This window comes from Pantherophis guttatus, chromosome 1 (genome assembly GCF_059756535.1).
Source record: "Pantherophis guttatus breed Tessera chromosome 1, ASM5975653v1, whole genome shotgun sequence".
Classification (NCBI taxonomy): domain Eukaryota; kingdom Metazoa; phylum Chordata; class Lepidosauria; order Squamata; family Colubridae; genus Pantherophis; species Pantherophis guttatus.
Window position 1 is genome coordinate 220,782,435 of NC_142063.1, and position 18,575 is coordinate 220,801,009.

Sequence of the window (18,575 nt, forward strand, 5' to 3'; positions counted from 1 at the left end):
TGATAACAGTCTGAAAAAGGGCCACTCTTTTCAGTGCCATTGTAACTTTGAACGGTCACTAAATGAATGGTTGTAGTCAAGGCCTACCTGCACACTGTATGTTTATTTGGTAATTACTGCCTCAGTCAGTAATGCTTAGCTGACTGTGGCTGATTTTGAAAAAAGGATTAGAAACCACCAGGAAATCCTATGGCTACAGGAACCCCTGAGAAACTCACAAGAATGCAGTGGCAAACTACTTTTTTTTTTTTTTAATTTGATTTATATGCCGTCCTTCTCCGGAGACTCAGGGAGGCTTACAATGTGTTAAGCAATAGCCTTCATACTTTTGTATATTTATACAAAGTCAGCTTATTGCCCCCACAAACTGGGTCCTATTTTGGTCCTGTTGCCCACTCACCACCACCATCCCTATGCAATTTTTAACGCTCTGAGGCTCTATAAATCCTCAGTCTCCAAGGCAGCTCAGGGAAGAATTTGTTTGGGGAGGAAAGGAATTATATAATACACTACTTCATCAATGCTTCTTCACAGTCTGGAAAGTGGATGACTGGCAACTTGTACAAATTGTGATTGAAGCTTTTGGCTCCTTAATTGATCTACAGAGTTTTCTTAGGTTTACACCAACATGCTCAGTTCATATGTTCACTTTGGCAGAGTCTGCCTATGGGACATTGCAGAGACTTTTAAAAAGCTTTAAAATGACTGGAGTTTTGTTTTGTTTTGTTTTGCATTGTCTTGACACCATCCATCTTTGGCTGATAAGACAGGTGTAGTCTTTCCTATAGCAGGAAGACCTGACAATAGTGATTCATATTATCATCACTACATGGTTGGATTGCTGCAATGTGTTTTATATGGGGATGCCTTTAAAGATTAGTCAGAAACTAGAGTTGATCCAAAATGCAGCAGCCTATTTGCCGACTGGCTCTTATATATTACAGTTATGTGAGCTTAGGATGAAGTTGTCATACCTAAAGATCAAGGAGGCCCATAAGAACACTGGCCCAAAGCCAGGAAACCTGTCTAAAAGATTGTAAAGTTTTACTGTTGTTTTAAATTCACTGGGTCTCCATGTATTCTAAAGAACCAGTTGTGCCTTAGTGTGTGGTTGAAAGTGATCTTCTGCTTGAGCAGAGGATAGGACTAAAAGACCTTGAACATCCCTTCCAAAACTGTTATTCTATTATTCGTGTAGCTGTTTTATAGGGCTGTGAGTGTGTGAATGAGTAACCATAAGCCAAACTTGGACACACATGTAACAGTTCCTTCTATCTTGCATCTCCTGCATTAGTTTTCAATAAATTCCTGGTGCAATTCAAACAAATTGATTGAGAAAGCCCTATATTGGCTTAGTGGCAATATACCTCCAGGACTGCTACTTCCATCTGAATCAATTTAACCAAGTAAGATCCTTCTAGGGGTGGGGGAGGTTTGCTGCTGGTGCCCCATTTCTATGTACTAGGGAGAGCTAAAATCAGAAAATGCTATTTCTCCAACATGACACTTACTGTATGCTCTAGAAGAAGGGTGTCAAACTCGTGGCTCACAGACTGGATGCGTCATGTGCTGATCCCGCCCCTGCCCAGTTTAGCGAAGGGGAAAAATGTCCCGATATGTCATATGATGCTGCCATGATGATGCGAGTTTGACACCCCTGCTCTAGAACTCTGTATTGCTTTATGTTCTCAGCTGCTATGAATATAATAACAATCAGAAGCATACAAACTAACTACTTAAGTTGACATTAGAAAAGACAAGTGTTTCTTAACCTTGGCAACTTTAAGATATGTGGACTTTAGCTAAGTAAGGTTGAGTAAAGAAAAAAAAAGGAATACATACTTATTTGTGCCTTCACTGAGCATTTACAAATAATAATGTGAACAGATGGATCACAGAGCATTGTTCCAGTGTATGATTTTGCAAAATTGTGAAAGTATGTTCATAATTCTTGCATAAATATATAAATCAACTAATGAGCTGCTAGCACCTGCATATCTACCTATCTATCTATCTATCTATCTATCTATCTATCTATCTATCTATCTATCTATTGCCACAGGGTAATTCTGGGCAATTTACTGTATTCCGAGAGCCGAGGTGGCGCAGTGGTTAGAGTGCAGTACTGCAACTACTTCAGCTGACTTTTAGTTCAGTAGATCAGCGGATAAAATCTCAAGGTTGACTCAGCTTTCCATCCTTCCGAGGTGGACCCAGATTGTTGGGGGCAATATGCTATTTAGTATACTGTCTTTGGCGTAAGCCGCCCAGAGTCCTCGGAGAGTGGGCGGCATAGAAATATGCAAGAATATTGCTTAACGCATTGTAAACCGCCCTGAGTCTCCGGAGAAGGGCGGGATATAAATCAAATTAAAAAATAAAAATAATAATAAAAAATAAAAAATAAAAAAAATAATATTCTGTTGGGGCCACATTTGCAGTAACTAAGGCTAAATATTGAATGTTTGACAGCTACTTCAAATTCCGTCCCTGAATTTTGAACAAAAACACTGAAGTGTGTATGATTGACATTCAGGTCTGCTCCATGCATGAAAAAAAAATGAGAAAGAGAAGGAGGGACATGAGTGGGAATTATGACAGCTTAGAAACCTGAAAATAGCATGTGTTTAATTATAAATTACAAAATCAAAAGGCTAGAAGATAATTTCCACAATTTCCACACTGTGTTTTATGTTTTCACAGTTTTAAAATTTTAAAGCAAGGTTACAGCAGCACACGTTGAAAACCTTCTCTTTTATTTGTGTGCAACTTTCCTGTTAGGTGTCTTTTCCAGCACTGTCTCACATCACCCTGATTAAGCATCAGCTTGGAATCAGCTTGGGGTGCAGTGCCATCTGTACGCTGACGACACCCAGCTGTACATCTCCACCCCAGACCACCCCAATGATGCCCTTGAAGTGATGTCTTGGTGCCTGGAGGCTGTGCGGGTCTGGATGGGGAGGAACAGGCTCCGACTCAACCCCTCCAAGACTGAGTGGCTGTGGTTGCCGGCATCCCGATATAGCCAGCTGGTGCCATCGCTGGCTATTGGGGGCGAGACACTGGCCCCCACGGAGAGGTAGCGTAACTTGGATGTCCTCCTGGATGAACGGCTGTCTTTAGAAGAGCATATGATGGCTGTGGCCAGGGGGGCTTTCTATCAGGTTCGCCTGATACGCCAGTTGCGCCCCTTTCTGGATCGGGACTCCTTATGCATGGTCACTCATGCCCTCGTCACTTCCCGCCTGGACTATTGAAATGCTCTCTACATAGGGCTCCCCTTGAGGAGCACCCGGAGGCTCCAGCTGGTGCAGAATGCAGCTGCGTGGGTACTTATGGGGGTGACATGGTGCTTCCACGTAACACCTCTCCTGCACAAGCTGCATTGGCTTCCGGTGGTCTTCTGGGTGCGCTTCAAGGTATTGGTTCTCATCTTCAAAGCGCTCCATGGCTTAGGTCCGGTTATTTACGAGACCACCTTCTGCCACCGATAACCTCCCACCAGCCAATACGCTCCCACAGAGAGGGTCTCCTCAGGGTGCCGTCAGTCAGGCAATGTTGGCTGGCGACCCCAGGGGAAGAGCCTTCTCTGTGGGGGCACCTGCCCTCTGGAATGAGCTACCCCCAGGGATACGACTGATCCCAGACCTCCGGACCTTTTGCCAGGCTCTGAAGACTTTTAATTTTTAATTGGTTAATTTTATGGGTAAGGGGTTTTAAATTGGGGGAAGCCAATATAGATTTAATTATATTTTAAAGTATTTTAATGTTTATATTGTATGTTTTTTAATCCTGGCTGTTCACCGCCCCGAGTCCTGCGGGAGAGGGGCGGTATAAAAATTTAATAAATGAAATGAAATGAAATGGAAACTCTTAGCTCAATTTTATCACAGTGATTATTGAATCACCAAGAACCTGTAAGACAATACCTGAGCTCAGCACCTCTTACAACCCTTTTTATGAAAATACTATTAGGAGTCTGCTGGAACCTATTTCTTCACACACTCGACCAAGGGAAGAGTACGAAGATGAAAACTGCCTGTTAAATAAATGAAGGGTATAATGCAGAGATGATTGCTGCAGGCAGAACATCTTTTGGCAAATGTACAACTCCTTTGCATTATGTTGATACAAGGTACTGCGAGGTTAGAAACAGCATATAAGAAAATGCTGAGCTAGGCTATAGGACCAATATGAATAACAAAAGAGGAGTCCAACCTGAACTAACATATTCCTATTCTTTGCCTGATAGGCAGCAAGAATGAATCAATGCTAAAAGAAGACGCTATAGAATCAGCTAACAATAATTTACTGATGTGGAAAAGAAATACTTGTAAAAAGCAGATTACACAGTTTATCAATTACATTTGTGAACAGTCTCTAGATAAAAAAGAATTTAGTTTTACTGATTTTCTCACTGCCATGATGTGTTTATCATTTTTTACCACACAGAGAATAAGGGGACCTGTTTTGCTTGAACAAGAGTTTGTTTCTCATAAAATATCTTACCATCCACATTTTGACAGCGGCACGCATAGTGTACGCTCAAAATTGGAAATCCGAACTATTACCAACAGAAGAAAAAATAATTGCAAAAATAACTGAATGTGCGGAGATGGATAAGCTCACTAAGGAGCTTCAAGAAAAAGAGGATACCGATTATTATTTAGTTTGGCAAAGATGGTACCTATGGCTAGAGGGAAGGATAGGGCCAACAACATAGGATATCAGGAGAACTCAAATTAAGAAACATAGAACTAGTCACATGAGAAGAGTTGTATGATGGTATAAACAAATGGTTAACATGACTGTAGAAAGATATAGCTCAAAATGTATAAGGTATATCAAAGTGAAAGCAAATTAATCTGAAAACTGTAAGATAAAGGAAAAATAAGAGAAATAGAAATTAACCACTGATGCGAGAGTTTCTTAAGAGCTAGTCGATAGACTTCTTGTTTCATTTTTGTTCTAGTACTGTGTTAATGTATATGTGTTCGTATGTATTTGTGTTTTACGTCTGTTTATGTTAATATTTTTTTTTTTAAAAAAAAGAGTTTGTTTCTCAGACTAGTTGAATCTGAATCAAAGAACTGGCTGTTTTGTTTCAGCTACAGAAACTAATGAACCAGTAGTGGGTTTCAAATTCCAGTGCTACTGGTTTGCTATTGGGAGCGTGTGAGCATGAGGTGCTTTTGCGCATGAGCAGAAGGTTCTGCTCATGCACAGAGCATGGTTGATGATGTGTGGGTGGGTGGGCGGAGCCTCCCACCATCACCGCTACTGGTTCACCCAAACTGGGGTGAACTGGTAGCAACCCACCCATGTAATGAATCCCTAGTTGAATTCTATTTCAGGCATGATGGAAAGCAGCATAATACTTAGGGGGGTCCAAGAAAAGTTGCCTGGAAGACAGAACTGGGGTCTTGCTGTCTCTACTTCCCCATGTATCCCCCATTTACTACTTTAGAAATACATCATACAACCCACATCTAGTACACAAGACATTCTTGAGATTTTTATTTTTTTAAAGAACAAGATTTTTGAAAATTTGTATCAATTTTCAAGAAGCTGCTAATTCACTTCCACAGTGTTCTTCAGAGGAATTATTGAGTCTGTCATTTATACTTCTATAAATGTCTGTACGGATATGTCTGTTCTTTAAGTCTGTACAGATACAGACTTAAACAGATAATTAGGGCTGCAGAAAAAACAATTGACACCAGCCTGCCTTCCACTGAGGACCTGTATATTGTACGAGCCAGAAAGAGGGCTGAGAAAATATCTACAGACCTTCACATCCTGGACATAAACTGTTTCAACTTCTCTCCTCGGGATGCCACTATAGGGTATTGCATGCCAAAGCAGCTACACTCAGAGACAGTTTTTTTCCTCATGCCATTGGAGTGCTGAACACCTAATTCCCACAGTACTGCCTAATGTCTATTTACCCACATAGTATGGTTGTATTACTTTTATCTTTCTCATCTGTTCCACTATCTTTTCTTATTGGTATCATTATAATAATATGATTATAATAACATAATAACATATAATTGCTTGTACAGTGAGAGCTGATTTATCAGAGACAAATTCCTTGCATGTCTAATTACACTTGGCCAATAAAGAATATTCTATTCTATTCTATTCTATTCTATTCTATTCTATTCTATTCTATTCTATTCTATTCTATTCTATTCTATTCTGGTCCGGTCTGATCCGGTCCGGTCCGGTCCGGTCCGGTCGGTCTATTCTAGTCTATTCATCATTTGGAACTTCTCTTCCTAAAAAACCATAAATTCATTTTAATTATGATTACATTTTATATAAATTCATCTTAACTGTATTCTTTTCATTCTGCAAAAATAGAATTTGAGCATTCTGAGCAAAAAGCATTGGCTTTCTATTCGTCCTACTGAACATCTAAAACTGAATTTATACTTAGATTATTGAACACAATGTCTAATGCCGAATGATATAAAGTACTAACTATCCTTGATTTGTAGCATTCTATTTATTTATTAATTAATAAATATGATTTATATAGCACCCAACTCATATAATCCTAACTCTGTGAGGAATACATCAAATTCAGAATAAGAAACAATCAACTGTTATCCTACAGAACAATTTATGAGGTATCTATCATAATTCTTTCTAAATCAAACCAACATCCATTGTTCTATTTTAGATTTAGCATATCCATAATAAATGTTGAAATGTTTTTCAAAACTTTTCTGACATAGTCCTTGTAATATATTTCCTGCTGCAAATACATTTGGACAGTTTGTTCCCAAGAGCTGCATGATGGCACAAATATTAACAACAATGAACAATACAAGTTTTTTTAAAAAATTAAAATTTGACTTTTTAAAAGGTATGGGGTTAGCAGTAATGGATCATTATATAATCACTTTAGGAAGCACTGAAAAGTGGAAGCACCACATAGATGTCCACCTATTACCCAATCCCTAAATGCCCTAGCTAATTATTCTCTGTATTTTAAACTTTCAGTTCTAGATGGAGAAACTAAATTCATTGGAGTCCACTGGACATTTTCCTTTATAAAGAAAAAGCAGGCAATAAAACAGGTTTGCAACTGAATATTGAATACTGACAAAATGAAAAGCTTTGTGGTTTGAAGCAACTGTGCTTTAAAAAGGTTGGTATCCAAATGTTTGTATTTAATTAACAAGCATGGAAAGATACAGAATTATGCAATCATATTTTTAATCAGCTCTTTGGCAGTTTGCTCAGAATACAAAGTCTGTCCTGCACAAGTGAATATTGCATATCGACATTGCATATTTGAAAAACAATTTAATAACAATGACTTTATTACAGGACCCACTAGATCTTCTTTTGGCTTATATGGACAGAGATAAATATTGTGCAAACTATAGACCACATGTGATCCTCCATAACCTGGTTTTAAGCTTTCCAAATATCTCCAAATCACATTGCCAAATGTACATAATTCTCATAATTTCTGCAATGTCTTCATGACACATGATGCCATTTGCTTTTCCAGCCTGCTTTGCAAATATCCATGATGGCTTGATTTTGCTTATTATTTCTTTATTATTATTTATTTGATTTTTATACCGCTTGATTCAGCTTGATTCAGGAAGCTTTAAGGCAAAAAGATTCCAATCTTGAGCTCTCCCAAACTTCCCCAGTTGAACCAATCTCCCCCACAACTGTTACATGTGTTGAGAAATGGCCAGTTGTGGGATGTAATGAGGTATAACATGGATCAAATCACACTTCTGCAGCCTCTTTAGGTGCATGCATCCATCCTTTGATTTTTCAGTAGAACTCCGGTTGATGAAGAATTATAAAAGATATCTAGAACATCACTAATAAAAAGTAAAGAATGAATCTGACTGAGATAGATAGAAGCTTGTCTTAAGGGTTACTTTATGCCATAGTGTAGTTGTACTGACAATTTAGTTGGCTGGAAGCTTGTTCAAGGTGCCTTCCGCCGTGCCCTTAAAACCTTCTTTTTCCAACAAGCTGGGCTGGCCTAACACTTTTAAAAATGTTTTTAATTGTTTGTTATTGTTTTTAATCATGGGGCCAAATTTATATATATATATTTTTAATTGTATTTTAATGTTTGTAGTTTATGTTTTTATTTGGCTGTTCACCACCCTGAGTCCTCAGGGAGAAGGGTGGTATACAAATTTAAAAATAAATAAATAAATAAATAAATAAATAAATAAATAAATAAATAAATAAATAAATAAATAAAGGTTCCTCCTTGGCAAGGAGTGATAAGGGGAACATTTACAGAACACCCGCAAGGAGTTTTCCAAGTATCTGTCAAACAAAGTTGCTCAGATCTGTTTGAATGTGTAAGTCTTAGGAAGTTGCTTTTGGCACAGTTCTTCAGGAACAGTTTGAGCCTGTTAGTCCATGGAGATATTTTCAGAGTTTGTTGCAGCACACACAGGCAGACTATTAAGCAGGATTCAAAAATGTTTTAATATACATAATCAACACATGAGGTATACAATACCTTCGTAGGTTTTTCCACATTGTAGAGAAGAGAAATAGCAAATACAAAAACAGCACAAAAAGTATGAAGGCTATTGCTTAATGCATTGTAAGCCACCCTTACACCCTTAAGTCTCTGGAGAAGGGCGGCATATAAATCAAATTTAAAAAAAAATGGAAGCACAAAATGGAAGCACAAAATGGAGAAGAGAGAAGCTAGTGCCCTCAAGCTTATATACAGAACAGTTAAGCCACGCCCAGGCTTCAAACTGTCTCTTATGGTCCCATACAACAAATACTGTTTCAGTTACCAAACAGCCCTCATTGGCTGACCTGTTGCTATACCCTATTCCAGTTCATGAATATACTCTGACAGACATAGATCCATATCTGTTTGTGCTGGTTAAGGCCTCCCAGGAGGGGGTGGTTCTGCTTGCCTTGTGGAGAAAATAATCTGCCCTCTTAGACGGCCTTGCTGGACCCAATGAAATTGGGAAATTTTTGTCCAGTCTCCAACTACTCTCTTTTAATGGAAGGTTGCCTTGCAATTTTTCAGGGAACAGATTATTTTCAGTCAGATACAGAGCTGATTGTAGCACTGAGATGGCATTAGTCAAGTTCGCTGATGACCTATGGCAGGTGTAGGATGAGTATAGGGTGACCTGGCCCTCGCTGATCTCTCAGTGGCTTTAAATATTATTAATGATGAATATCCTTCTAGACCAATTGAGATCATTGGGAGTGGAGGCACAATGCTTGTTTTAAGAAATTGTGTTGTGCTGCCTGGCTGTAACGTTTCACTGCTTAGGATCACTGTTGTGAGATGGGAAGCCTTATCACTTGCTTAAAGAAAGAAATTTGGGAGAGGAGAGAGTAAAATTCAGCCTGGAAATGTAATAACACAATAAATGATGATGATACAAACTGCAGAAGAATGATAATATAAGCAAATATCCATTTGCCCTTTCTGCCAACAGAACTCCATTTTCAAAAAGCTTCCATCAAAAGAAGTTGGATCCAACCTAGTATTTATTGTAATTGTTTTGATTGCTCTCTTGCAATTTCTTGATCTAGACAATTCATCTTATAATATCCTAATATAATTGTGTCTTTCCCCCCTTTTTTTACCTTTAAACTGATGCTTTTATTTAACTATGTACCCTAGAGAATTCATTCAGCTAGGTGGTGACACTAATTTCTAATGTAAATGCTTGATTGTTTTTGTTTTTGTATTGGTGCCAACCTCCCAATTTGCAGAATCCCTAAAGTGTTATGCTTTTAAAAACAAAAATAAATTGATGCTATTAAAACCAGTTAAAGCTTCTGCTCTAAATGAATTAGCATTTATTTTATCTTTCCTTTGGAGAATTCTCTGCTGGACCATTTATCTACCCATTATTACCTGACTGTTTGCTCTTTTCCATCACAGAATAAGAACATTTGGAGGCAGGGGTTATTAATATGATATGATGGAAATGTTCTGAGGCAAAGTTACATGGGACATGTGATAATTTTTTTTAAAAAAAAATAAAAATAAAACATATACAAAAAAAAGAAAACAAAGTTGTGGGACTTTCAAATCTCTACTGAACAGAAAGCAAAAGTTAAAGGAAGGAAAAGGAGTAACTGGAAATGAACGAGATTCAAAGGCAGGTTATGAATAATTCATGGTTACTACAGATGTATGCTTCAACCAAAAATATTTAAAATTCCTGAAGCCTGATGCTGTTTACCATAATCATTTCTTCTCGTTAAGACTGCCTAGATGTCATGTTAATGTGGATTTAGAAACAAAAGCATTCAAATTGGGATATCTGTTTAATAATTTGTCATTTTTTTGACATAAAACATTACCTAGCACACAGGGCCAAACTGAAATGTTCTATAATTCCCTGTGTTAAATATGATCGAGAAAACCACAGAAGATGGTTTTAGGAGCCTGGTTTAGCTCAACAGACAGAAGCACTGTAATTTAATACCAGCTGTCTGCAATTAAAGTAAGATCGAATCTCGCCAGGCTCAAGGTTGACTCAGCCTTCCATCCTTTCTAAGATAGGTAAATTGAGGACCCAGTTTGTGGGGGCAGTAAGCTGACTTTGTATAAATATACAAAAGTATGAAGGCTATTGCTTAACGCACTGTAAGCCGCCCTGAGTCTCCGGAGAAGGGCGGCATATAAATCAAATTTAAAAAAAAAAGATACTTGTACCCTATCAACCTTCTTTTAATTGGTTTCAAAGAGTTCAACAAAACTAGTAAAAGGGAGGTGCAAACAGGATGGAACTTTTAAGCTGGTATTGACTCCTGGTGACTGTCTAGATCAGGGGTGTCAAACATATCGGGACTTTTTTCTCCTTCGCTAAACCGGGCATGGGCATGGCCAGCAGGTGACGTGGGCCAGGAGTTTGACAGCCCTGGTCTAGACTAATCCCTGCAGTTTTCTTTGCAAGTTTATTTATTTATTTTTCGAACCACGTGGAAGTGGTTTGCCCTTGCTTGCTTCCCAGGATTGAGAGGAAGTGACTGGCCTAGTGTCACCCAGCTGGCTTTGTACCTAAGGGAAGGCCAGAACTCCAGGTTTCTAGCACTGTAAACTCATTCTTTACATAGTGGTAGGATTATTTTAAAAAAAAAAAGAACAGAAAGAACAGTGACTAATTTGTACCAACATTCAGTATCAGAAGCCATTTTATTTTCATTGCTAAAATTCTGCCATGTAACAGATGGAATAATTAGAAGGCAAAGGGGATAAATATGTTGCATAATCAATAATGCTCATTTTTGGCATAGTTTAATCTTGATATCTCATGCTGTAGAAATGAGTGGTATTGTGCTTCTTTCTCCAAAATTTCAAGTTAAAAATTGTATTATTTATAAAATACAAAGAAAGAAGATGGGCAATAACATTGTAACTAATTATTTATGTAACTAACATCATTGTAAATAATGATTTAACAAATGCACAAAATATTAAGACAATCAAAGTAATAGCACATTCAGTACAGATTTAAATATGAATATATAATTAACTTTAAATTCATTTTATTTCCCCTACTTTTTTCCACATGTTTATCCCATGAGGAGGGCAGAGTTATATGTGCTGAATCTACAGTATATGTATGTGACACCCATCCATATAATATACTATTCATATTCCTGATGAATTCTCAGTACCTCTATGTTGCTATTAAATATCACTGGGATCCAAATAGTCCCCTGTGGTATATCTGTCAATGTTCAGAGCCATAATTACTTAATTTAACTCTATGAAACTATCCCTTCAATTCTGAAGACAGGAGACCATGCTGAAAGATCAAGCAGGATAATGAAATCACTCTTTCTGTATCTTTCATGAAGGAAATCATGTATTAGGATGATCCTGTCTTCAAGCCAGACTGGACCCCAAACTGAAATTGGCTCAGTGTAATTAATTCCATCTAAAAATCAATGATTACTAGAGCAGCTACAGGTATCCTTTAGTCTCTACGTGGTCAAGACAATACTAGAATGGATGCCAAAAATTATGCTACACCCAGTGTTCCTTCAGAACAGTACAGTTAGAGCTGAATAGAAAAAGCCACAGAAAGGAAGAACAGGCAATACTGTAACCCAAATTTGGGGAAATACAAAGTAATAGCTAATGAAGTTGGGTTGTGGAAATTATCCCAGAATGGAAAATATTAAGAAGGGGGAAAACCCCAAAGGAACAAAAATTAAAGTACCTCAGGAATTAACTGCAAATTAAAACACCTGCAGCACAACCTAGTTAAAGCCATTAGGAAAAAAAAACCAATGCAAAACAGCTATTTGTAAGCTATAAACCTCTAAGAAATGACTCAGTAGGGTTATGTTCAGCAGATACATTAGTAGGACCCAGAGGAAACACATGGTAGAAAGCCTTCAAAATAAGCAGAGCATTAAAATAGAGTACTTTTGAACAAGTAGAGAACAAACCTGAATAGCTTAGTACTACTAAAATGCGGGAAAAATAATGCTACAGGAAAAAGCAATATGTTTAATGATAGAGACAAAAAGAAGTTTTCTTGAATTGGCTAATCTATAAATTCATAAAATGCAATTCAAGAAGTGACCATTAAAATAAATGTTTGCCTGTTGATGCCGAGTTCTGAGAATATCCATTCTACTTCTCTTTTCTTACAATGTAAGGGGAAGATAGAGAATGTGTTTTTTTTTAAAAAAAAATGTAGGCAAACATAACATCTAGGATTCTGCTTTTAAAGTTAACATTGCCCCTTTTTGAACAATGAAATTATAATAATTAGATCAAACACTGCAATTTCTGGCTTCTTATATGCTGTTAATTCAGAAATTTAATACACCAAGTTGATCAGACTAAGCTTAAAGAGAAAAGACATCTCAGTCTTATTACGAACCAATTTTGGCACTATGGCAAATAGAACATGATTGTTAATGCAGAAAGATTACATCACAAACTAAAATCTTTGAATGGTCACAGTTGTTTTTGTGAAGGAGTCTGAAAACAGAAAAGTTACTGCAGTTCTAAAATGACTTCATTATTGACATCAAAAGTATACATAGTATTAAGTAATCACTAAGACATTAATTCAAATTCATATTAAGGAAGTGAAACAAAATTACGTATGAATACTTTGTGGTCTATATTTTGTATATTCAAAATGTTATCAAATCTCATGTAAATTATTATGTACTAAAAACAAAAGAAAAATGCTTTATTTATGCAAATATCAGTACATTCATTGTAATTGTTTAGAAACCTACAAAACGGGAAACATACCTTTTCTGGATCAAGGGTTGTTATAACCCATACACAGTGTGCATTGTCTTCATATTGAACAGGATAATTGGGTGATGTGATAATACCACTCGGACCACGGAGGTTAGAACCACATGTTCTAGCTAAAAATATGGAAAGCATGAAATAGAAGAGATTTTAGAGATGCTCATTTATTTAAAGAGAAAATAGCAGGACACTGAAAGTTACCTGATGTGGGGATAGCTATTACATTTCTTTAAAATTTATAAATGTGCTACAGAACTTCCAGTTGCACTAGAACTATGGATAGCAGTCTACAAAGAATTTAAAAAGAGCATTATTTTCATAAAGAAAGAACAGTGTTTATGTCTTTATTTTACTGAATGTGGCCAATCACAACTACATTTCTTTGCAATTATGCTCCATTTTATGCTTTGCAATTATGCTACACTTTCTGTGCAATTATGCCACATTGTGCTAATGTAATATGTAATGAAACAATTCTCAAAAAATTACAATCCTCTAGTATAGACTTTAATGGCTGGCAACAATGAAGCAGTGATGAGCTACAAGGCTAAATGGTCATGGTCTACTTTTCTCTTGTTCTGCTCAGGAACCATCTTTTTTGGACTCCTCAGATAAGGACCAATCAAAGATCAGCTTGCCAACTTCAAATACAAAAGCCCAGCCAATCTAGTTCAGTTGCCAGTAAACTGTGAGAGGGACATCACAAAGCTTACTTTCCTCTGAAGGTAACAGCCATAAAATATCAGAACCAGAGAAAACTGTGCTACACCTTCAAAATAGTAAAGCTAGACAAGAATAGAAAAAGCCATAGAAAAAAACCAAACTTATTCAGTATGAAAGCTCATCACTGCTTCATTACAATTCTCACTTAGAAATCTTGGAAACAGATTAAAATAAGCAATGTACAGTTCATTTCAAAATTTTTGTCAATGTTAATTTATTCACAAGACCCCAAGCATCAAAAATAAATCGAGGAACTGTTTATTTATGCAGTGAAGTTATTATAGAGCCAGGCTGAATTCTATCAAGAAATGCACTGAAGATATTACTTTTACAAATGTTCTATTACAAAGATTCTCATAATTGAGTGGTTCATCTAATTGGAATCCATTTAAACATGAAGAAATCATAATACTATCACTAAATCATAATAAATCTGAGGGATTAAAATGTGAATGGACTCAGTAATATAAATGGAACTGTATTCATATCATTAAAGTCATACTTTTTTTTGAACTAAAAGTAAAATAATTTGTTGTAACAGTATGATGAATAGTATTTATATGATACAAAATTATCATTTAAATTAATTATTTAATGATCAAAATAGAATTAGATATATGTTTATCATAAGAACTAGTTGTCACAAAATTCATTCCTTATCAATGATAGTCATTAAACAATGTGTGTGTGTATTTGTGTGTGTGTGTGTGTGTGTGTGTGTGTGTGTGTGTGTGTGTGAGAGAGAGAGAGAGAGAGAGAGAGAGAGAGAGAGAGAGAATTATATATATTGAATATAGCTATATATTTTGGCTATATATATATAGCTATATAATTTTAACCTGGATTTTTGTTTTAATGGTTTGTTTTGTTTTAATTGTTGTGAGCTGCCCCGAGTCCATTGGAGATAGGGCGGCATACAAGTTCCATTAATAAATAAAATAAATAAATAAATATCCATGGCTAATGATTCATTCTTTCTGCCACTCATACTGGATTTAGAGATCACAACTGTTTATCCAGAAAAAAAACAAAAAACATTACAAGTGTTTTCATATATTTCTTGAAGTTTATTAATGTGCAAATACCGGTAGCATCATATTTAAAGTATACAAACTCATGACAATTATTTTAGAGATACCAAGAAATTAATATTGTTTCTATTTTGGTAATTAATAAAGTGATTTAATTCCTCTGAAACAATTTATGGCAAATGTCAAATATGAGAATACATATAATTTGAGATTAGAATCAATATTCTAACCTTTCAATATCTTTCTACATGAACAAGCAAAATTTCAAGTAATTATGTTAAACATTAGAGGTCCTTCACCTGTAACATTGTACATATACTAATATATAGCTGATTCTTTTTCCTTTGAGCACAGCCTAAAAGGAAATCAAGATAAATATTTTATTTCTATACACTAAGATGTTTGTTAATATGAATAGTACCTTAGAATTAAATCACCTTAATTGCTAAAATAGCTTGTAATTATCACACAGTACCTGTGGAGCTACAAAGATCTTTTAATAATTAATTAACTGATAATTAATTCACTACATAGAAAATAAATATAGAGCAATGCATGTTAATTGAGTATTTATATATCATGCAAAATGTGCCAGACAAAGGGATATAATTAATTTTTAAAAGCTTAAGATTCAAAGGATAAGTAATTTTCCATAAAGGCAGGGGAGTTAGTCTTTAGAGGTTTGGCATAATCTAACATAAAGGATCAGACTTTATTCAAATACAGATTTCAGTACTTTTTTGCATTTAAAAAAAAACAAAAAAACTTTGGGATGGTTCTTACCCTCAGACTCCCAAAGATTTCCTGAGTTTTGGTAAGAGCAATGTGCAGCCTGAATAAAAATGGGGGCCATTGCCCTATCAAGTATATAATTAATTAATGAAGATGAAGGCAGAAAGCTTCCCACCAGCTTCCATCTTGAACAATACTTACCACGGCAAATTGGCCTATGATCACTCCAAGCAGCTAAGGTATCTGTCACCTTTTGACAAGTAATGCTTTTTGTTCCTTGGAGCACATAATTATCATCACAGGTAAAATGCACATTAGCACCAACTCTAGGAAAAGGAGAAAAAAAAAAGATACCAACAGGTTTATAGCATTATAAAACTAAAGTTATTATATTCAAATCAAAGATCATTCTTGAAATAGCATTTTTTTTCCTATCATCAAAGCAAACATGTAACCAGTTTTCTTCTTCTCTGAATATACGGATGTGTGGTAGGAAAGTTAAAAAAAAGAAAAGAAACCTTGCTAAAAATATAAACCAGAAGAATTTCTTGTGGCTTGCAGATATGCAGAAAGAAAATAAAACTACAAATTAAGTGTGGGGGGGGGACAGTAAGATTTTTCTAACAGTAGACCTGTTTTCACCAAATTGCATTCAGTGGTGGGTTGCCCCCGGTTCGCACTGGTTCTATAGAACCGGTAGTAAAACTGGCAGGAGGCTCCACCCACCGACCTCAGTGTCACCAAAACGCTTCTGTGCATGCGCAGAAGAGTGCGCAGAAGAGTGAAGCGCACACATGTGCGCGGCCGTGCTGTAAACCAGTAGTAAAGATAAGTAGAACCCCCCCCCAATTGCATTCTGATATAGATAGATGAGAACTTCCTAAATTCAAGATACAGATCTTAATGAAGCCTGTCCCGTTAGCAGCATTCCCTTGTTGGCTGGCTAGTTACCCCTGGAACTGGGACAGGAAGAGGCCCTGGAGGAGATTTCTGGGAAATGTAGTCCGCAGGAGGAAGAGTTAAATCAGAGTGCTGAAGAGTAGGGCAGCAGATCCGAGCATCTCAGAAGAAAGGACTGAAAGCCAGTGAAAAGAAGCAGCTACAAGGAAAAAAAGGCTGGAGTCCTTCAAAAAGAGAGAGAGATTGACCTCAAGGAAGGGCGATGGCGGTATCTCACCCTAGAGATTGTATCCTGGCTGCCACAGGAGGGAGACTCCATAGGACTCTGACTTGGCCTGTAGAGGACATGTTTATGAGGCAACAAGATTGGTGAGGGGCCATTTGGCCAAAAAAACCAGTCTTGGAACATTTTTAGACATATTGCTTACCATAAGTTTTAATGTTTTAATGATGTGTTGTTTAATTTGATTTATATCTTTATTATAAAGATTATAGTAAATGGCTTTATTATAAAGCCATTATTTATAATTAAAGTGTACTGTATATCTCCCTCTAAAAGAGTGAGATATGTTGGTGTGCCTGGGCCAGGTTGGGCTGTTCACCTGGGAAAGGGATAGAAGGACCTGATTGCCGATGGAGAAAAATGCTAAGTATGAAAGTAAACTGGTGAGTATAGGTTGCATTGCCAATATCTTGTCTCTGAAAGATGACTGCAGATTTGAAATTGTTAAATGGACCGAGCAATTTTGGCAGGCAAAATTTTGATAGATGAGTTTCTCCTTGGTTTACAAAAATCTAAATAAACAAACATGCCTTATGCTTCAATCACCTTTCCCCCCCCCATTTCCAGATGGAAACTGTTCTAAAGGAAATATCTTCACAGCATGAATACTGTAGTCAGTTTGGTATTTATTACTGCTCTAAGTCTAAGAAGTTTAAAATTTAAAGGCTATTTAATCAAATTCACCCAATTCTTCAAATCATGTTACTAGATAAAGTTCCTTCAAATCAATTCAAAGGTTCAGTGGACATCTGTGCTTCTAGGGACATATTTTAATCAAACATGACTCATTCTTTAAATCAGTTTATAGAAATGAATCAATTCACAGATTTAAATCCTATTACAAGTGATTCACAGAACTTTAGTATTTATTGGAAGATGTGATTGGATTAATTTATTCATCTCACAGTTTTTGAAATTTGCCCCAATGTGCAGTATCTGGGCAGAATACAGGTAATTCTTGATTTACAACCAATCATTTAGTGACTGTTCAAAGTTATAACTGAACTGGAAAATGTGACTTATGACTGTTTTTCACACTTATGACCACTGCAGCATATTCCAATGATCACATGATTAAAATTAATACACTTGGCAACTGGTTTATATTAATGAACATTGCGTTGTCCTGGGGTCATGTGATCATCCTTTGTGCTCTTCTGACAAGCAAATGGGGAAGCCAGATTCACTTTATGACCATGTTGCTAACTTAACAACTGTAGTGATTCACTTAACAACTGTGGCAAGAAAGTCATAAACTGAGGCAAAATCACTTAATACATGTTCATTTAGCAACAGAAATTTTGTGGTCATAAGTCAAGGACTACCTGTATACTATATTTTTATAATAAGAGTTAAAAGACAAAAAAAGACAAAGGTATACTATTAATAGTCTATCACTATACAATATCAGATGACCACTAGAAATACAGAGGAACAGTGCTGTTTCAACAGCTTGGTGAAATGTCAAGAGAGCAAAATTGCTTCAGAGCAAAGAGATCACAATTAGAGGCACATAACAAAAAGGTTTGGTAACTCTTCCATATCCCCTTCACCACTGTAATAACAGATCGTCTATCCCTCAGCCAGTTTCTGACTTTTTCTGAGAGTCAACAGTATCTAAAGGTTA

At 36.4% G+C, this 18,575-nt stretch overlaps 1 protein-coding gene across 2 annotated transcripts in view; it reads right to left on the reverse strand.

The window, feature by feature from the left end:
• The window catches only part of CSMD1 (CUB and Sushi multiple domains 1), a 1,102,994-nt gene that overhangs the window by 269,257 nt on the left and 815,162 nt on the right, over window positions 1–18,575 (reverse strand). For both annotated transcript variants that reach the window (XM_034436753.3, XM_034436752.3), the window contains exons 9-10: window positions 15,967–16,091; window positions 13,274–13,395 (exon numbers count right to left, since the gene is read on the reverse strand). In XM_034436753.3, the coding sequence (XP_034292644.2) occupies window positions 13,274–13,395; window positions 15,967–16,091 (247 nt within the window). The remainder of the gene's footprint in view (window positions 1–13,273; window positions 13,396–15,966; window positions 16,092–18,575) is intronic.